A 22518-nucleotide genomic window follows, 5' to 3' on the forward strand; every position below is an offset into this window, starting at 1 on the left:
CTCTCTCTCGCAAATAAATAAAATCTTAAAAAAAAAAAAACTCAAAGCTCTTCCCCTACGAACAAGAAAAAGGCAAGGATGTCAACTCTCACCTTTCCTTATCAACATCATAGTGGACATACCAACTAATGCAATAACAAGAAAAGGAAATATATACAGATGGGAAGAAATAAAACTGTCTTTGTTCACAGATAACATGATCATCTATGTAGGATATCCAAAAGAACTGATAAAAAAAACTCCTGGAACTAATAAGCAATTATAGAAAGGTTATAGGATACAAGGTTAATATACAAAAGTTAATCACATTCCCATATACCAGCAATGAACAAATTAATTTGAAATTTACAACAAAATACCATTTACATGAGCATCCCTAAAATGAAATACTTATAATTTAGGTATACATCTAACAAAATAATGTATAAGATCTATATGAGGAAAACTACAAGTCTCTGATGAATAAAATCAAAGAAGAAATAAATGAAGACATGGTCCACATTCATGGACAGAAAAACTCAACACTGTCAGGATGTCAGTTCTTCCCAACTTGATCTGCAGATTCAATGTAATCCCAATCAAAATCCCAGCAAGTTATGTTGCAGACATCAACAAACTCATTCTAAAGTTTATATGAAGAAAGTAAAAGATGCAGAATAGCCAACATAACATTTAAGGAGAATAAAGTTGGAGGACTGATGCCACCCAACTTCAAAACTTACTATATAAAGCTACAGTAATCAAAAACAATGTGATATTAGCAAAAACCCAAATAGACCAATGAAACAGAATAGAGACTGGAGAAACAGACCCATATAGTCACCTGATCTTTGACAAAGAAACAAAGGCAATATAATGAAGCAAACAGAGTATTTTCAGCAAACGTTGCTGGAAAAACTGGATATCCATATCCAAAAAAATGAACCTAGACAATGACCTAACACCTTCCCCAAATTAACTCAAAATGGATCATAGACCAAAATATTAAACACAAATCTATAAAACTCCTAGAAGATAACATAAGAGAAAATCTAGATGAACTTCAGTATGGCAATGACTTTTCAGACACAACACCAAAGGCATAATCCATGAAAGAAGTAACTGATAAACCAGACTTCATTAAAATTAAAAATTCCGGCTCTGCAAAAGATAGTATCAAGAGAATGAGAAGACAAGCCACAGACTGTGAGAAAGTATTTGCAAAAGATACATCTGATAGGGGCAACCGGGTGGCTCAGCCGTTAAGTGTCTGCCTTCGACTCAGGTCATGATCCCAGGGTCCTGGGATCGAGCCCTGCATCAGGCTCCCTGCTCAGCAGGAAGCCTGCTTCTCCCTCTCCCACTCCCCCTGCTTGTGTTCCTTTTCTCACTTTGTCTCTGTCAAATTAATATATAAAATCTTAAAAAAAAAAAAAAGATACACCTGATAAAGGAATGCTATCCAAAATATATAAAAAACTCTTAAAACTCAACAATAAGAAAACAAACCAAACAAAAACTGAGCCAAAGACCTTACCAGATACTTCACTGAGAAGATATACAGATAGCAAATAAGCTTATGAAAAGATATTCCACATCATGTTATCAGGGAAATGCAACTTAAAACAACAATGAGATATTAACTATACACCTATTAGAATGACCAAATACTGGAACATTGAAAACACCAAATGCTGGTGAGGATATGGAGCAATAGGAACTCTCATTCATTGCTAATGGGAATGCAAAATGACACAGACACTTTGGAAGACAGTTTAGCGATTTCTCACAAAACTAAACATACTCTTACCATACAATTCAGCAATCATGCTCTTTGGTTATTTACCTAAGAGATGCACACAAATGCACACAGATGTTCATAGAAGCTTTATTCTTAATTGCTAAAACTTGGAAGCAATCAAAACGGCCTTCAGTAGGTGAGTGAATAAACAATGTTATTCAGACAATGAAATATTATTCACTGGTAAAAAGAAATTATCTACCAAAACATGAAAAGACCCAGAAGAACCTTAAACACATATTATTAACTGAAAGAATCCAACGCGAAAAGGCTTCATACTGTAGGATTCCGACTTATATGACATTCTGGAAAAGGCAACACTATGGAGATAGTAAAAAGACCAGTGGTTTTAAGAGATTAGCAGGGGACGGGATGAATAGGGAGGGCACAAAGGATTTTTAGGACAGTGAACATGTATGATACCATAATGATAGATTCATGTCATTATATATTTGTCAAAAGCTACAGAATGGATAACACCAAAAGTGAACCCCAATGTAAACTATGGACTTGGGGTGACTATGTCAATCCATGTTCATCAGTTGTAACAAATGTTCCACTCTGATGGAGGCAGCTATACATGTATGAAGGGAGTAAATGGAAAATCACTGTATCTTCCCCTCAGTTTTGCTGTGAACCTAAAACTAAAAAAAAAGGTCTTAATAAAACAAAATTGGGAATTTTCAAAAGTTAATAAAAGACTACAAATCACAGATCCAAAAAGGTTATTAAAATATATATATATTCCATTCTCCCCACCCCAAAATAATTCACACCTAAACATCATATCAAAACTGGTAATTAAAAAATACAATATATTGAAGGCAGTCACCAATAAAGACAAGTTACATACAAAAGAATAAAGGTAAGATTTCTCATCATCTTCTCATCAAAAACTCTGCAGCCAGAAGACAATGGAGTTAACAGCCTGAAAATGCTGAAAGAAAAAATTATCAAACCAGAATTCTATAAACAAGGGAAATATTTTTCAAAAATGAAAGTGATTCAATATATCACTTTCAGTAACAGGGAGAACTAGGCAGAACATCAACAAGGAGACAGACAACTTAAACAACAATATAACCTAACTAGATCAAACACATATATAACACTCCAATCAACCAGGCCAAACAGATATTTACAGAACACTCCCCTTGTTGGGAAAATACACATTTTCCTCAAATGTATATGAAATATTCTTCAGGACAGATCAAATGATAGCAATAAAACAAGCCTCAATAAATAAAAAAGGATTAAAAAACATACAAAATATGTTTTCCAACCATAATGAGTGAAATTAGTAATAACACACAGAAGAAATACAGAGAACTGACAAATACGTGGAATTAAACAAAACACCCTAAACTAACCAATGGGTCAAAGAAGAAATCAAAAGGGAAAGTAGAAAATACTTTGGGGGCGCCTGGCTGGTTCAGTCAGTAGAGTATGCAACTCTTGATCTCAGGGTTGTGGATTTGAGCCCTACATTGGGTATAGAAGTCACTTAAAAATAAAATCAAAAAAAAGGAAAAGAGGAAACAACAGATGCTGGTAAGGATGCAGAGAAAGGGGAACCCTCTTACACTGTTAGTGGGAATGCAAACTGGTGCAGCCACTCTGGAAAACAGTATGAGGTTCCTCAAAAAGTTAAAAATAGAACTATCCTACAACCCAACAACTGCACTATTAGGTATTTATCCAAAGAACAGAAACACAGTGATTCGAAGGGGCACATGCATCCCAATGTTTATAGCAGCAATGTCCACAATAACCAGAACATGGAAAGAGCCCAGATGTCCAACAACTGATGAATGGATAAAGAAGATGTAATGTATATATATACAATGGAATATTACAACAGCCATCAAAAAAATGAAATCTTGCCATTTGCAATGACGTGGATGGAACTAGAGGGTATTATGCTAAGCAAAATAAGTCAATCAAAGAAAGACAAATAACATATGATTTCACTCACATGTGGAATTTAAGAAACAAAACAGATGAACACAGGGGAAGGGAAGGGAAAATAAAATAAGATGAAAACAGAGAGGAAGGAAAACCATAGAGACTCTTAACTATAGGAAACAAACTGAGGCTTGCTGGAGGGAAGGTGGGGGATGGGGTAATTAGGTGATGGGCATTAAGGAGGGCACTTGATGTAATGAGCACTGGGTGTTATATGCAACTGATGAATCACTAAATTCTACCTCTGAAACTAATAATACAGTATACGTTAACTAAATTGAATTTGAATTTTAAAAAAAGAAAGAAAAAGGAAATACTTTGAGATGAATGAAAATATGTCTTCAAAACTTACAGGATGCAGCTAAAGCAGTACTTAAAAGGAAATTTACAGCTGTCTAATGCCTATATTAAAAAAGAGAGATCTTGGGGCGCCTGGGTGGCTCGGATGGTTGCGCATCTGCCTTCGGCTCAGGTCATGATACCAGGGTCCTGGGATCAAGCCCCGCATCAGGCTCCCTGCTCAATGCAGAGCCTGCTTCTCCCTCTCTCTCTGCCATTCCCTCCACTTGTGCTCTCCGGGTCTCTCTCTCTGTCAAATAAAAAAAAAAAAAAATCTTAAAAAAAGAGAGAGAGATCTTGGGGCACCTGGGTGGCTCAGTCAGTTAAGCGTCTGGCTTCGGCTCAGGTCACGATCCCAGTGTCCTAGGATAGGAGTCCTACATCAGGCTCTCTGCTCAGTGGAGAGCCTGCTTCTCCCTCTGCCTGCCACTTCCCCGGCTTGTGCTCTCTCTCATTCTGTGACAAATAAATAAAATCTTAAAAAAAAAAAGAGATTTTGAATCAATAACCTTAACTTCCACCTTAAGACACATGAAAAAAAGAGCAAACTAAACCTAAAGGAAGCAGAAGGAAGGAAGGAATGAGTAATAGAGAAGAAATCAATAGAAAATAGAAAAACAGGAAAATTGATAAAATTAGGTTTTTAAAAACAACAAAATTGACAAACTACGAGTTAGACCGAGCAGGGGAAAGAAAAAAAAAAAGAAGACTCAAACAACTAAAAGTAGGAATGACAGTGGAGACATAACTCACAATCTTACAGAAATAAAAAGGGCTATAACGAATACTATCAAGAACTGTATGCCACTTGATTCACTAACTTAGATGAAACACACAAATTCCTAAAATGACACAAACTACCAAAACTGACTCAAGAAGAAACAAATCTGAATAAAACTACAACAGATAAGAGACTGAACCAGTAATCAAAACCTATCCACAAAGAAAGGCCCAGGCCCAGATGGCTTCACTGGTGAATTCTGTCAAACAGTTAAAGAAAAATTAATACCAACTCTTCCAAAAATTAAAGGAGGGAGCAATATGCAACTCAATCCCTGAGGCCAATTCTAGCCTAACCCACCAAATCCAGACAAAGACATGACCAGAAAACTACAGACCAGTATCTCTTATGAATGTAGATGCAAAAATCCTCAACATAATACCAGCAAAACAAATCTAGCAACATACAAAAAGTATTCTACACTATGACAAAGTAGAATTTATCCCAGGAATGCAAGGTTAGTTTAACATAAGAAAAGCTATTAACATACCAAATCAACAAAGTAAAACACAAATCCCAAATGATTATTCCAATAGACACAGAAAAAACATATTACAAAATTCAATACCCCTTTCATGATAAAAACATTTTTTTTTAAAGATTTTATTTATTTATTTGAGAGAGAGAATGAGATAGAGAGAGCATGAGAGGGGGGAGGGTCAGAGGGAGAAGCAAACTCCCTGCCGAGCAGGGAGCCCGATGTGGGACTCGATCCCAGGACTCCAGGATCATGACCTGAGCCGAAGGCAGTCGCTTAACCAACTGAGCCACCCAGGCGCCCGATAAAAACATTTTTAAATGGCTAAAATAGTATGTCTTATGTGAGTTTTATAATTAAAAATATTTTAATGGCAAAGGATATGAATAAACTTTTCCCCAAAGAAAATACACAAATGGCCAATAAGCACACAAAAAGATGATCAACACCATTAGTCATTAGAGAAATGTAGATCAAAACCACAATCAGATATTATTTCATACCCAGTGGAATGCTTATAATTAAAAAAAAAAAAAGGGAAAATAAGTATTGGCAAGGATGTGAAGGAACTGGAACCCTCATACAATGGTGGTAGGAATGTAAAACAGGTAGCCACTTTAGAAAACAGTCTGGAAGTTTCTCAAATAATTAAATACTGAGTTGCCATATGGCCCAGGAATTCCACTCATAGGTATACACCCAAGAGAAATGAAAACATATGTCCACACAAAAACTTGCATATAAATGTTCACAGCAACTTTAGTTGTAATAGCCAGAGTAGAAACAATTTAAATGTCCATCAAATGATAAATAAATAAACAAAATGTGGCACAGAATATAATGGAATATTACTTAGCGATAAAGGAATGAAGTACTGATGATGCCAAAACACGGAATGTAAAAACATTAAGCTAAGAGAAAGAAGCCAGTCACAAAAAATACATGTTATATGATTTCATTTACATGGAATGTCCAGAATAGGCAAATCTACGGAGACAGAGAGTAAATTAGTAGTTGCTGAGGGCTGAGTGGGATGAAGGCTTTGGGTGAATGGTAAGTATATGGGGTTTCTTTTGAGGGTGATGAAAATGTTCTAGAATTAGACTGTGGCAATAGCTGCACAAACACTTAATATACTAAAAACCACTGTATACTTTAAATAATGAAAGTATTGTATGATGAATGAATTGTATGGTAAATGAGTTATATCTCAATAAAGTAGTTACCATAAAAATGAGAGAAATAAAGACTTTCTCAGAAATAAAAACAGAGAATTGGCAACTTATCTACATTACAAAAGTGATAAAGGAAGCTTTCCAAGAGAAACTGGGATCTACACAAAGAAATAAACAGTCCTTGAGATGGAAAAATAAAGCATGGAATTCTTTTTTATTTCCATTGCTTGAAAAGATAATTAACTATGTAAAGCAAAATAGCATCAATGTATTATGTACTATAACAAGTGCAAAACTAAAATGTATGGCAAAAATAACATAAAGTAGGGTAGACAAAAATTGGGAACATACCATTACACAGTCTATACTACACATGAAACAATATAAAATTATTTGAAGGTGACTGTGATTAAATAAATGTGTGTACTAAAGACTCTAGGACAACCACTAAATATGTTTTAAAAGAGATATAAATAATAGAAATAAAATGGAATCAAAATAATAGTCAACAAATACAAAAAAAAGGACAGAAAAGAAAAAAGACAAAGAACAGTTGGAACAAACGAACAGCTTTCAAATGGTATATTTTAATTCAGTAACATCAACAGTTACATTAAATGTAATTGTAAAAGACAAAAGTTGTCAGAATACATGAAAAAGATAAAAAGAGTTGTCAGACCAAATAAAAAAGCATGACACAACTAAATAAAAAATGTAAAACCCATGGGGCGCCTGGGTGGCTCAGCCGTTGGGAGTCTGCCTTCGACTCAGGTCATGATCCCAGGGTCCTGGGATTGAGCCCCGCATCAGGCTCCCTGCTCAGCGGGAAGCCTGCTTCTCCCTCTCCCACTCCCCCTGCTTGTGTTCCCTCCCTCGCTGTGTCCCTCTCTGTCAAATAAATAAATAAAATCTTGTAAAAAATAATAATAAAACCCAATTTGATTGTAAAGACTCAGAATAACCAACTATCAACAGTCCACCAATGATGACATAAACTTAAGTATCAACTGCTAAAGATTACTGCATCTCAAAAAATACTATTATCAACAATTTTCTTTTTTTTTTTTTTTAAGATTTTATTTATTTATTGACACAGAGAGAGAGAGAGAACACAGCAAGAGAGGGAACATAAGCAGGGGGAGTGGGAGAGGGAGAAGCAGGCTTCCTGCGGAGCAGGGAGCCCGATGCAGGGCTCGATGCAGGGCTCGATCCCAGGACCCTGGGATCATGACCTGAGCTGAAGGCAAACGCTTAACGACTGAGCCACCCAGGCGCCCCTATCAACAATTTTCAATACTGAAAGTAACTGGAGTACATTTGACAGATCTAACCTAGCGACAGCGACCTCTAGACATAATGCAATGATCTCACAATAAAGAACTGTTTTGATTAATTTTACAAAGCTAAGAATTCTACCTTAAATCAGTGAAATTCAAATGAACTGTGAAATAAAGCCTTACTTATCTCCAATCAACTTTTGTAATAATTTCAACTAGTTACCATATTTTTTGAAAAGTTCACTGAAACACTTGAATACTTCACTTCACATTAAAATGCCAGAAATAATTAAATAACTTCGCAACTGAGTAAAAATGAGAGAAGAAAGCAAAACCTACAACAAAAAATTTTTGTCCTATTGTGACTTATACTAATAAATACATATTTGATCTTTGTTTCCTGGCACAGAGCTCAATCCCTCAGAATTTCCTAAAGGAAAAGAACAATAAAGGTATCTTTTCCTATTTATAACAAACCCCTTTCAACCATACGTGAGTTATGTTAATGCACTTACTTTTGGAAAGCCCCTAAGGATGAGGGAACCAACCGTGGGTTTAGAGGGTTGGAACTTCCATCCCTGTCCCCCAACCTTGAGGGAACAGAGAGAGGGGCTAGCTGGACGTTGAATCAATCACCAATGGCCAGTGATTTAATCACTCGTGCCTGCATAATGAGGTTTCCATAAAAATCTGTAAACTACAAGATTTGGAGAGTTTCCTGGTTAGTGGAGATACTGGAAAAGTGACACATCTGGAGAGGGCATACAAGCTCTGCAGCCCTTCCCCCATATCTTGCCCTATACATCTCTTCCATCTGCTTGTTCCTGAGTTATATCCTTTATAATAAACCAATCATCCAGTAAATAAATGGTTTCCCTGAGTTCTGGGAGCCATTCTAACAAATTAATCAACCCCAAGGAGGGGGTCATGTAAACCTCTGTATAGCCAGTCAGTCAGATGCACAGGTAACAACCTGGCCTTGCAGTTGCCTTCAAAAAGTGAAGATAGTCCTGTGGGATCTGATACTATCTCTGGGCAGTGTCAGAATTGAGATAACAGTGTCTGACTAAAAACTGGAGAACTGCTTGGTGTAGGGGAAAAACCCCCAACACATGTGATGACCAGAGTGAAGTGTTAAGAGTAGAAAAGACACACAGAAGACTTTTTCCCTTATAATTTTAATGAACGTGAAAAGGAAAACCACAGGTCCACATAGCATCACTTGGACCAGGCCTAGTCACCAAACTGGGGCTTAATACCTAAAGTTTCAAATTCCCCCAGAAATGAAAGTCTTAACCTGTCAACCAGGAATTTTCTGATTAAGCACCAATGAGATTATCACATAACTCTCCAACCCAAAGGAAAATGATGTAATCCACCTAATAAGACCCCTATTCTTCCCAGCAAGGGAAGATGACCTTGCCTAAAACAATTCTCTTTTTTTTGCTAATAATTTTCTTGTCCCACCCTCCTTTCTATAAAAACCTTCCATTTTGGACAACTCCTCAGGAGCACCCCTCTATTTACTAGATGGAATGTTGCCCAATTCATGAATCATTTAATAAAGCCAATTAAATCTTCAAATTTACTCAGTTGAATATTGTTTTTTTAACATGACGAAAATAGTACCATTATAACAGGTACCATTATTTCAGCCACTAAGTATTATATCTGTATTTTATTGATAAGAAAACAGAGGTAGGCTGAAAGCACTAACTTGCCTAAAGTCTATATAGTAAGGGCTGAAGCAAGGATTCAAAATCCAAGTGTGCCTAACTCTGAAGTTCACATTTTAATTTCAACCCTCTGCCCATAATAAGTCAACTGTATAAGTTGCAGGTAATGGTGAATCCTAAAAATTTTAATGGAATCCAAAGCAAATAGGAAGCACATACATCCTTACTCAGAGATCTCTCTTCTTAATGAAGAAATTAGTCTCAATTCTATGCTGCACTTTCCAAAGCATTCTCAACACAAAAATAAAAACATACGTGCAATTTTTCTTTTAGCCAAACACTTTGTTCTATTCGACTGTTTTGTCTTCATTTTCTGCAATCCATTCTCTTCCTTTGGTTCCTGTTGCAAAACAAGAAATACCATCAGGGTGTCTACTATTAAAAGTAGTACTCTTTCTACCTCTTCTGTAACTAAGAGATCACTGAGCCTCTGCAGAATCAGTGGCTATTTAAATGTTCACAGAAAACATCAGAAAAGACCCTTTACAGTACAAAAAAGAAAACATTTGGATCTGGAATAAAAATCATAAAAATTAAAATGTATAATATATTGCCATTATTATCTGTCACATGGACACTCATGTAAAAATTGGCCATCTGTATAATACCAGTAAGCATGCACTCAAGTTCAGAGAAAGCTTGATTCAAGAATTAAAAAATGAGGGCGCCTGGGTGGCTCAGTCGGTTAAGCGACTGCCTTCGGCTCAGGTCATGATCCTGGAGTCCCTGGATCGAGTCCCGCATCGGGCTCCCTGCTCAGCGGGGAGTCTGCTTCTCCCTCTGACCCTCCTCCCTCTTGTGCTCTGTCTCTCATTCTCTCTCTCGCAAATAAATAAATAAAATCTTTAAAAAAAAAAAAAAAAGAATTAAAAAATGAGTAACTATGGGAGCGCCTGGATGGCACAGTCAGTTAAGCATCTGACTCTTGGTTTCAGCTCAGGTCATCCTCTCAGGGTCGTGAGATCGAGCCCCGTGTCAGGCTCTGCACTCAGCGTGGAGTCTGCTTAAGACGGAGTCTGCTTAAGACTGTCTCTCCCTCTCTCTATGCCCCTGCCCCCAACACTCTCTTTCTCTCTCTCTCAAATAAATAAATAAATCTTCTTTAAAAATAGTATATTTAAAGTCAGTGCATATCCATCTATTTTAAATCAGTACTTAAAAAGAAACAGAACTAGGGAAAACTATGTAACATAATTATCAAGAGAAAGGGCTAATTTTCTTTATATATAAAGAGCTCTTACAAATCAATAGAAAGACCAATATTTAACCTTCTCCCATAAGCAAAGGGCATGATAAGATACCCCATAGGGAAAAATATACACAAGGGGCTCATAAGTATATGGAAAGATGCTCAACATAAATCAAAATAGTTATATACTTTTTTTAAAACCTGTATTAATAGTAAAAATAATATGTTTTACAAAACATTTTATGTGAAGAAACATACCAGTGACAGGATAAAATGGATACAATATGTTTAGAGGGCAAATTGGCAATAACCTCTGAAATCATTAATGTACATAATCTTTGTCCAGCAATACACTTCTAGGAAATAATTCTACAGATACACACAAGCACAAAGATGTCTGCACAATAATGCTCAGAGTAGAATGTTTTGTCATTGTAAAACCTGAATCAGTGCTACTGAAAATATGATCTACAGATGAGTGAAGATGAGCACACTGCTTGTTACTGCTCTAACAAAATAAACAGAGGGGCATCTGGGTGGCTCAATCAGTTAAGTGTCTGCCTTCGGCTCAGGTCATGATGCCAGGGTCCTGGGATCCAGCCCTGCATCAGGCTCCCTGTTCTGTGGGGAGCCAGCTTCTTCCTCTCCCTTTGCCACTCCCCGCACTTGCACTCTCTCTCTCTCTCAAACAAAATCTTTAAAAAAATAAGATAAACATAGAAACTGAGAACAAGCATTTAGAAACTTTTACAGCATTTTGACATTACCACAACATCCAAGCACATGATAAGTGGACTTCCATGGTAAAAACCGCAGACTAGTCACTGGCAGAAGAATCAGCCATTACAAGTTGAAAATATTATAAATCGAAGATGCATTTAATACACCTAATATACCAAACATCATAGTTTGGCCTAACCTACCTTAAACAAGTTCAGAACACTTACAATGGTCTACAGTTGGGCAAAATCATCTAATGCAAGCCCTTTTTTATAATAAAGTGTTGACTATCCCATGTAATTTACTGAATACTGTACTGAAAGTGAAAAACAGAATGCGTGTATGGGTAAAGAATGGCTGTAAATGGACCGGTTGTTTACCCTCGTGCTTGTGTGGCTGACTGGAAACTGTGGCTCACTGCCACTGCCCAGTATCACAAAAGAGCATCATACCATGTACTGCTATCCCATAAAAAGATCAAAATTCAAAATTTGAAGTTCAGTTTCTCCTGAATGTGTATCACTTCACACCATCATAAACTCAAAAAATCGTAGTCTAGCCATCAAAACTCAGGGATTGTCTTACATAAAACTGTCGAGAATTTAGGAGAATACTGCAAAACTGTTTGGAAATGCTGGGTGAATATGAGGCAAAGAAGGTAGGTCGAGTACCATATTTCAATGACAACATAGCTCAACATATTCAGGAAAGAGATCATGATGTGGAAGAACAATTAGTAAAACAAAGCCAACAACATTCTTTTCCTTGCAGCTTCATAAATGCACAGATATTGGCAACACGGCAATTATTTTAAGAAATGTGTGATTAACTGGATGATACAAATATTTTTTGTTTCACTGTCAACAAATGTTAACTAAATTTTTAACTGTACAAAAACATGAAGACTTAAACTTTAAGTCTTTTCAACTTTAAACTTTAAGTAGTTTCAAGTAGCCAGGAGTAACTATGGGAAAAACATCCTAGATTTAAGAAGCTTGTGTCACAGTGTTAATCAGTGCAGTTTCTATTACTGAAAAAAAAATGTCAGCCAAACTAAATACCATGCATAGTAGAAACTGTAAGTTATATAAGGCTAGGCAAATGCATTCAATTCAAGAATATTCTCTTTATTATGTGATATGTAAATGTTATCATAACTGTTATTACCTGCTATAACAGGACTCACTAAAGGGGAAAGTTCTGTGGAGAACTCCAAACTATAAAATGAATGCTTAATGTTTCTAGAACTTTTTAGGACAAAGTAGATAAAGTAAAAAGCAAGACTTGCTTATTTTTCTGATATCTTCAGTATTTTCAATGAACTTAATGCTTCCATGAAAGGAAAGAATTTCTATGACAAGTAAGATCAAAGGACAGAAATGAAAGTTAGATTATTAGAAGAACAGAGATTCTACAGATTGTGATATGTTCTACAATTAATAAACATCAGTAAAATAGTTGGTAAGCTTGATATTTCACATCTGCAAAACATTATCATCCAAAACCTTACAAATTTAATAGAACTTTCTGAACTTTATGTTACTTTAAAAAAGATCAAATTCATGGATCTGAATTCCATTTCTTTCATCAGAAGATACCTGAAATGTGGGGGCGCCTGGGTGGCTCAGTCATTAAGTGTCTGCCTTTGGCTCGGGTCATGGTCCCAGGGTCCTGGGATCAAGCCCCGCATCAGGCTCCCTGCTCTGCGGGAATCCTGCTTCTCCCTCTCCCACTCCCCCTGCTTGTGTTCCCTCTCTCGCTGTGTCTCTGTCAAATAAATAAATAAAATCTTTAAAAAAAAAAAAAAAAGATAACTGAAATGTAATTATGGAAGCACCCCAAGTGGCCATCAGTAGATGAATGGATAAAAAGGATGTGGTATATATAAACAATGGAATATTACTCAGCCATAAAAAAGAATGAAATCTTGCCATTTGCAACAACATGGACAGATCCAGAGTAAAATACTAAGTGAAATACGTCAGTCAGAGAAAGACAAATACCATACAGTTTCACTCATATGTGGAATTTAAGAAACAAAACAAAGAAAAAAGAGACACACCCAAAAATAGACTCTTAACTATAGAAAACAAACCAATGGTTACCAAAGGGAGTGGATGAAGGGATGGGTGAAATAGGTAAAGGAAATTAAGAGTACATGTATCATGATGAGCACTGAGTAATGTATCAAATTGCTGAATCACTATATGGTATACCTGAAACTAATATAATACTATATGTTAACTAAACTGAATTTAAAAATAATAATAATAATAATAAGGTACCTGAAATTTATGACTTTTCAGAACAAAATTGCTGGAACAGAGGATCAAAGAGGATTTTTGAAATATAGAATTTTCTAGCCCATTTTGAAAATTAAAAATACTACAATCTTACTGAAACTGTTTTAAAATTCTTCTTCCCTTCCTTAACATAAAACTGATTTCTTCACACTGAATTTTATCTTTTTAAAAACATAGGCTTGGGGCACCTAGGTGGCTCAGTCGTTTAGCGTCTGCCTTCAGCTCAGGTCATGATCCCAGGGTCCTGGGATCGAACCCCACATCAGGCTCCCTGCTCGGGGGCCTGCTTCTCCCTCTCCCACTCCCCTTCCTTGTGTTCCTGCTCTCACTATCTCTCTCTCTGTCACATAAATAAATAAAATCTTTAAAAAAAATAAAAATGAAATAAAATAAAAACACAGGCTTTAGATATACAATATTCCCTGTGACATTAGCATCATCCTCAACCCAAACTAGAATAGTAAGTTGTTAAACAATAAGAAAGCTCATCTGTCAAAATAAGAACTTTAAATATTGATATACACAGTATTCACTGAAAGAATGTGTACAGATGTTTAATACAGAGTTCGCTATTTCACACATAACTTTGTTTAGTTACAATTGTGGAAAGAGGGTGCCTGGGTGGCTCAGTTGTTGAGTGTCTGCCTTCGGCTCAGGTCCCGGGATCCTGGGATCGAGCCCTGCATCAGGCTCCCTGCTCTGTGGGAAGCCTGCTTCTCTCTCTCCCACTCCCCCTGCTTGTTCCCTCTCTCGCTGTGTCTCTGTCAAATAAATAAAATCTTAAAAACATTTAAAAAAAAAACAATTGTGGAAAGAAAAATCTATCAGTAAAACAGACATTCTCTATATTAAATTGCTTATAAACACAATTCCAAGGAACATGTACCATTTTTGGGTTTTTTTTCTGTTTTCCTGTTACATCTGTTCTGATTATATTTGCTGAAATGAAACCTTATGTTCGTTGTATATAACAATGAAAGATATAGGCTCATATTCTATATTTTTAAATTTCGTTTTCTAGTAATCCTTTTTTATTGTATTTTAAAATGTATCAGTCTGTGACAGACTGGAAATTTTTTTAAAGATTTTATTTATTATTGAGAGAGTGAAAAGAGAGGGGTGCCTGGGTGGCTCAGTCATTAAGCATCTGCCTTTGGCTCAGGTCATGATCCCAGAGTCCTGGGATCGAGCACTGCATCAGGCTCCCTGCTCAGCGGGAAGCCTGCTTCTCCTTCTACCTCTCCCCCTGCTTGTGTTCCTTCTCTTGCTTTGTCTCTCTCTGTCAAATAAATAAATAAAATCTTTTAAAAAAAAATTTTAAAAAAGAGAGAGAGAGGAGTAGAGGGAGGGGCAGAGGGAGAGAGAGAGAGAGAATCTCAAGCAGACTCCCCACTGAGCGCAGAGCGCAACACAGGGCTCAATCTCACCACCCTGAGATCATGACCTGAGCTGAAATCCAGAGTTGGACACCCAACCAACTGAGCCACCCAGGCATCCCAACAGACTGAAAATTTTAAGAAGCAACTAGTCTTACATCACAGATTATGTGAAGTGCATGGACTTAAATGATCATGAATAACGACACAGTAAAATATATTATGGTCCATTCAGAATACCATGCTTCCATCTAAAAGAATGACTTTTGGGGCACCTGAGTGGTCCAGTCAGTTAAGCAGCTGATTCTTTTTTTTTTTTTTTTAAGATTTTATTTTATTTTATTTGAGAGAGAGAGAACAAGCAAGGGACCAGAAGCAGAAGGAGCAGCAGAGTGAGAGGGAGAAGCATCAGCTGACTCTTGATATCGGCTCAGGTCATGATCTCAGGGTCATGAGATCAAGCCCGGCAATGGGCTCCGTGCTGAGCAAGGAACCTGCTTAAGACTCTCTCCCTCTCCTCTGCCTCTCCCCACCCTCACATGCATTCTCTCTCAAAAAAAAAACTGTACACATTTATAAATATTCATATAAAAATATTTCCAAGATAAGTGATTAAAGTAAATCAAGATGTAAAATAGTAAGGCTAAGACATTTCCATATTTTCTATACAACCCCTCCAAAAAGAGATAAATAAAACAAAATTTATGTAACCTGCATTTTCAGCATACCTCCAAATTTCAAATTACTTGCAAGCAAGAAATAAACATCAATTTTGAACAGGCAGAATCACCCCAAGAAAGAGAGAGTCCCATCCTAATATTAATAGGGAATATCCACTAAATTTATATCAATCCCAAGGAGACATCATTCATAGAGGAGAAGAGAAGAAGTAGGTAAACAGAGAAGAGACACCCTGTGGCCACTGGGTAGTGAAAGAAAAGAAAAACTGGGTAAATTAACAGTTCTACAGAATAAAGAGAATCAAAAACACCAACCATACCTTGCCTCAAAATTTAATAAGGGTACTGAAGTAAAAAAAAAAAAATTCAACACAACAAAAAATGAAATACAGAAAGGAATAAAAATGATCTGAAAGTGGCTGAAACAGAATACAGGCAAAGATGATCCAATAAATGTATAACTGGAAACTCTGAAGAAGAAAACAAAACAGTAAAACAAACTAACATTAAAACTATAATCAAAGCGGCGCCTGGGTGGCTCAGTCGGTTAAGGTTAAGCATCCAACTCTTGATTTTGGCTCAGGTCATGATCTCAAGGTCATGATATAGAGCCCCACTCCATATGGGGCTCCACACTCAGCATGTACTATGCTTGTCCCTCTCTCTCCCTTTCTGCCCCTCCCCTTGCTCAGGCTCTCATTCTCTCTCACTCTCTCTCTAAAATAAATAATAAAATCTTTAATTTAAAAAAAAAACTATAATCAGAGGAAAGTTCACCCCAAAAAAAAGACCTGAATCTATATACTGAAAGTACCATTTATCTGGGAAAATGGACCCTGAACAATTATTTTTCAGACCTATACTATTACACCTACTGCACCTTAAAGATAAAGAACATTCTTAAAGCATTCAGACTAACAAAAAGACCTAATCACTTACAGAAAAAGGAAAATTAGACTTTTCCAATGTAACATACTAAAGCAAAAACAAACAAACAAACAAAAGCCACAAAAGCAGCATTTTAAAGAAACTTGTTGGGGGGGGTAGAATTTTAAGCAAGAATTTTGGACACCATCAAGGAGTCTTTCAGATATCAAAACAACAGAAAAACAGTGTCAAATGTGTAAGAACTCAGGAAATACTGCTTACAAGGTCTTCCTGATGATTCTAATAAATAATAAGCACCATTAAACTAAAAAATTATTAGAGAAACTTTGGCAAAAGAACTGATAGTGAATATTTAGTATTTCTAATTTTAGACCGAAGACTAAAACAAAAGTAGAGATGAGAATATAAGAAAAAGATAAATACATATTTTAATAATGTAGAAATTATGCAACTAAAAAATGAGAAGAGATAGAACTGGAAAGTAGAGCAAGTTCACTAACTACTACTACTGGGCTGTAAGTGAAAGTCAAAGGATACAATTTACAATTGCAAAACAGATTATGAAACACTATAAATAAGAAAAAGAGAAAGAAATTATAAAAGGCACTAATATAAAGTTAATGTCTAGAACAAAAAAATACCTTCCTAAGTACCAAAAGATATGCCAAAACAAAGAGCCAAAAAAGCAAAAAAAACAAAAATATATACATAGTGAATATAAGACCATCTAACAAGATGCAACTCAAGGTTATTATACAAAAGACTCAACTATAATAAAGTGATCCAGAATGGCTGAAAATGAAAGATCTAAAAGATAATGGTAAAAGCCTAAATCTGAATCTCTCCACAAATCCTCCAGGAAAACAACAAGACTACAAAGGTGAGAAAAAAACGCCATCTATGACTAATGTCTTCAGCATGAGACAGGACAAACCAGCAAGCAATAAACAAAACAACAAAAAAAACAAATTCCAACAGAATTCCCACTGCTGCTGCAAGTCTGTGTGTACACAGAACAGAGGAAGGGGACACTTAAGAGCCTCGATGAAAAAGAGAGCAAAAAATTTAAAGCACAGACAAAATCACCCTGATGATTAGAAAGTCCAACACTAAGGCTAAACACTAAGCACAGGTCCAAGATGTGGTACTTCACATAATTAGCTACAATAAAGTGCTTAAAAGTGAGAGGAGCCAAAAGTGGCAACCACAGAGTTGCAGTGTTATTAGAAGAGAGGGAGGTAAACACAAGAAGTGGTGCCCTTCAGGTTCACAGAAGGAAAGGAAGAACGGAGAAACAAAAATGAAGGCTCCTAAAGGGAAAACAAAACGAAACAAAAAAAAACAGACATGTCAATCTATCCTCCCCACCCTAACAGCCCACTAACATGAACAGTATAATCCATAAAAGAAACTGTACTTCACTAAAGAGACAAAAGGAGAGCTATTAAACTAGGACATATACTCAGTAAATGATAGAAGTAAAAAAAAAGAAATTCCAAACTAAGCAACTGTAAACAAAAAGGCAAATAAAAACATTTCAGCTATGAACATTATCCCAGCCCCAAACACCACCATAGAAAAGAAAATCAATGCAACATTCCAACAGATTACAAAGAAGCATCCAGAGATTAAGAAAAACTTAGAAACTAAAAACTTAAGCCATAAGGACCCCTGGGTGGCTCAGTCAGTTAAGCGTCTGCCTTCGGCTCAGGTCATGATCCCAAGGTCCTGAGATCGAGTCCCGCATAGGGCTCCTGCTGAGCAGGGAGCCTGCTTCTCCCTCTCCTGCCACTCCCCCTACTTGTGCTCTCTCCTCTCTCGCTCTCTGACAAATAAATAAAATCTTTAAAAAAATAAAAATTAAAAAAATAACTTAAGCCATAAACAGACCAAAAAAAAGAATAAATGAAATCAAAGTTGGTAAAACTCAGGAAAGAAACTGCAGACAGACAAAAGCATCTCAAAAAAGAAAAATGAATTACTACATCTCCAAAGGAAAACAGATTCAAGTAATAATTTAATGATGGTCACTGGAGAAATGTAAGATAGTAAATGAGAGGATGAAAAAAATAACTTACAGGATATACTGTTTGGAGAAAAGAATAAAATGCAAATTGGCATACTACATTTCACATAAAAAAGCAGAATTAAGAAAACATGTGTTGGTTCAATTTTCCTTTAAAGCAACATCAACAAGAATAAACAAGAAATAAAACTGATTACCAACAGGGATGAGGGATGTGGAATAGGCAGTACAGGACAGAGAAGCAATATAATTTAAGTATACCTTTTTCTACAGAATTAACTTTTTGACTTTTTCAATAGAGCCACATTCTACATAAGCAAAAATTAAATTAACAAGAATGGGGGGAAAACTAAAAATCAATGCAAAAAAAAATCTGAAAGATAGTAATTTTTTTGAAAGATAGTAAATATTAAAGTACCTCAATAACCTTATTAAATATTAATGGTTCTAACCACACCAATTTAAGAAAAAAAAAATGACAGTTTGTGTAACAATAAACCAAACTGTGTGCTGTACACAAAACCCAATCAAAATATAAAGACATACATTAAAACATCAACATATGATGCCAGGAAAACTGCATATCCACATGGAAATGAAGAAAGCTGGACCCCTATTTTATATGATATACAAAAGCTAACACAAAGTGGATCGAAGATCAAAATGTAAAAGCTATAATTTTAAAACTCTCAGAAGAAAACACAGGGGGGAAATCCTTATGACACTGGATTTGGAAATGATTTCTTGGATATGACACCAAAAGCACAAGCAACAGAAGAAAAAATAGATAAATTGGACTATAACAAAATTTGAAACTACTGTGCATCAAGGACACTATTAACAGTAAAAAAAAGCAACCTGCATAATGGGAGAAAATATGTGCAAATCATGTATCTGATGAGGGATTAATACCCATAATATATAAAGAAATCCTACAACTGGGTGCCTGGGTGGCTCAGTTGGTTAAGCATCTGCCTTCGGCTCAGGTCATGATCCCAGGGTCTTGGGATCAAGCCCAGTGTCAGGCTCCCTACTCAGCAGGGAGTCTGCTTGTCCCTCTCTGCCTCTGCCCCTCCCCTTCTCCCTCCACCTACTCATGCTCATGCAGGCACGTGCTCTCTCTCGCAAATAAAGTCTTTTTAAAAAAAGAAAGAACTCCTACAACTAACCAACAATGTGAATATATCTAACACCACTGTGCACCCATAAATGGTTAAAATGGTAAATTTTATGTTATGTTATGTAACACCATGCACACATGCATGCACATATACACATACGTCCATCTCCATACCACATATAAAAATTAGCTCAAAATGGATCAAAGACTTAATGTAAAAGCAAAAAACTACAAAATACTTAAAGATCAATCATCATGACTGCATTTGACAAGAGAGTCTTCGATAAGATCAAAAGTACAAAAAACAAAGCAAAAGAAATAAACTGGACTTCATCAAACTTTAAAACTTTTGTTCATCAAAGAATACCATCAACAGAATGAAAAAGACAACTCAAAGAATGGGAAAAAAAATCTGCAGATTATATAATGATAAGGAGTTAATAAGCACGAAAGAAAAAGAACACTTACAATCCAACAACAAAAAGACTTACAATTAATAAATGGGCAAAGAACTTAGGACACTTTTCCAAAGGTGATATACAAAAGTGGAACAAGCACATAAAAAGATGATCCAGATCATTAGACATTAGAAAAATGCAAATCAAAACCACTACATACTCAATAGGGTGGCTATAATAACTTCTTTTAAAGATTTTATTTTTGGGGCACCTGGGGGGCTCAGTTGTTAAGCATCTGCCTTTGGCTCAGGTCATGATCCCAGGGTCCTGGGATCGAGCCCCGCATCTGGCTCTCTGTTCCGCAGGAAGCCTGCTTCTCCCTCTCCCACTATCCCTGATTATGTTCCCTCTCTCGCTGTGTCTCTGTCAAATAAATAAGTAAAATCTTTTTTAAAAAATAAATAAAAAATAGGGGTGCCTGGGTGGCTCAGTCATTAAGCATCTGCCTTCTGCTCAGGTCATGATCCCAGGGTCCTGGGATCGAGCCCCACATCGGGCTCCATGCTCCGCGGGAAGCCTGCTTCTCCCTCTCTCACTCCCACTGCTTGTGTTCCCTCTCTCACTGTGTCTGTCTCTGTCAAATAAATAAATAAAATCTTTAAAATAAATAAATAAATAAATAAATAAATAAATAAATAATAAAAATTTTATTTTTAAGTAATCTCTACACCAAACTTGGGGTTCAAACTCACAACCCCAAGATCAAGAGTTGCATGCTCCACCGAATGAGGCAGCCAGGTATCCCTATAATAATTATTTGTTTTAAAACATGGGGCGCCTGGGTTAGGCATCTGCTTTCGGTTCAGGTCATGATCCCAGGATCCTGGGATCAAACCCCACGTATCGATAGGGCTCTTTGCTCAGCAGGGAGCCTGTTTCTCCCTCTCCGGGCCGCTCCCCCTGTTTCTGCGTGCACTCTCTCTCTGTCTAATAAATAAAATCTTTTTTTTTTTTAATAAATAAAATCTTAAAAAAAAAAAAAACCATAGAAAATAACAAGTGTTGCCAAGGATGTAGAGAAATTGGAATCCTAGTATATTATGGTGGAAGTGTAAAATGGTGTAGCTGCTGTTTAAAAAAAAAAAAAAAAAGGAATGAAATACTGACACATGCTATAACATGGGTGAACTTTAAAACATTTAAGAGAAAGAATCACAAAAGACCAAACATGGTATGATTCCATTTATATGACATGCCCAGAATGGGCAAACCCATAGAGACAGAAGTAGATCAGTGGTTTGCCTAGAGCTGGAGGTTAGCAGGGAAATGGAGAGTGACTGCTAATGGGAACAGGTTTCTTTTTCAGCTATTGAAAATACTATAACATTGACAGTGGTGATAGCTGCACAACTATGAATATACTAAAAACCACTGAATTACACTTTAAGTTAGTGAATTATGTAATATGTGAATCATATCTCAATAAAGTTATATCAAAACAAAATGGTGACTCCAGAGTCAGAATGGATACTGGAAGTTTAAGGATAGCAAAGGAGAAATAAAATAGTCTCTGGGAGAGTACAATAAACTGACCATGGAAACATATGATGATTGCTGGGCAGTACTGAGGGGCCACTTGAGGTCTGTGGTCTTAAATATACTGTGAGCCCAGTAAGCATTGTTGTGCTGCTTGTGGACATGTAATAAATAGGTAGAAGGTTGGATCTAACCAAAATTGGGTTTTGCCAGGGAGAACAATAGAAATTAGAAATGAGTTGAGAGAATATTCAAGGGAATTGTTAATATGATAACAGTGAAATCTAAGTTAGGTAAGAAGTAAGGCCATGACAGGGTAATGGACAATGAAAAGGTGATAGTCTAGAATGAGACATCCCAGTGGGCCTGAAGGATTACTGGAGTTAGGATATTAGAGGGAGTGAGTTGGAAAAGATAGGGGGTAATGATCAGAGAATGGGACATCTGAAAATGAGATCTTGGAAGTGGCATAATTATTATTGAAAGGCTGAACCAGAACCAGGGTTGAGGAACCAGGATTCTTCACTGGAACTGGAGACCACAGATAATGAACTGGCAGTTTCTTACTTCTCCCAAGGATGGTACATAACTGGTACCATTCGAGAGGCAAAGGACAGAGGTTAATTCATTACATACAATGGCTGTCTTGGGCATTAGGCCTACTTCTCTCTCAGAACCCCACTTGAGAAAGGCTGAGATGGTATGATCCACGGGAGCTGATAGACAAAAGGTCAAGGAACTGAGAGGCCAG

General features: G+C 36.4%; 1 protein-coding gene across 6 annotated transcripts in view; it reads right to left on the minus strand.

The window, feature by feature from the left end:
• Positions 1-22518, minus strand: part of UIMC1 (ubiquitin interaction motif containing 1) — a 156663-nt gene that overhangs the window by 69515 nt on the left and 64630 nt on the right. For 5 of the 6 annotated variants that reach the window (XM_081826396.1, XM_081826400.1, XM_081826395.1 and 2 more), the window contains one exon: positions 9787-9871. The exons of the other annotated variant lie outside the window; for it this stretch is intronic. In XM_081826396.1, coding sequence (XP_081682522.1) covers positions 9787-9871 — 85 coding nt within the window. Of the gene's footprint in view, positions 1-9786; positions 9872-22518 lie in introns of those variants that run through there. 6 annotated transcript variants of the gene reach the window in all.

This window comes from Leptonychotes weddellii, chromosome 7 (genome assembly GCF_054177405.1).
Source record: "Leptonychotes weddellii isolate Sample4059 chromosome 7, ASM5417740v2, whole genome shotgun sequence".
NCBI classification, from domain to species: Eukaryota; Metazoa; Chordata; class Mammalia; order Carnivora; family Phocidae; genus Leptonychotes; species Leptonychotes weddellii.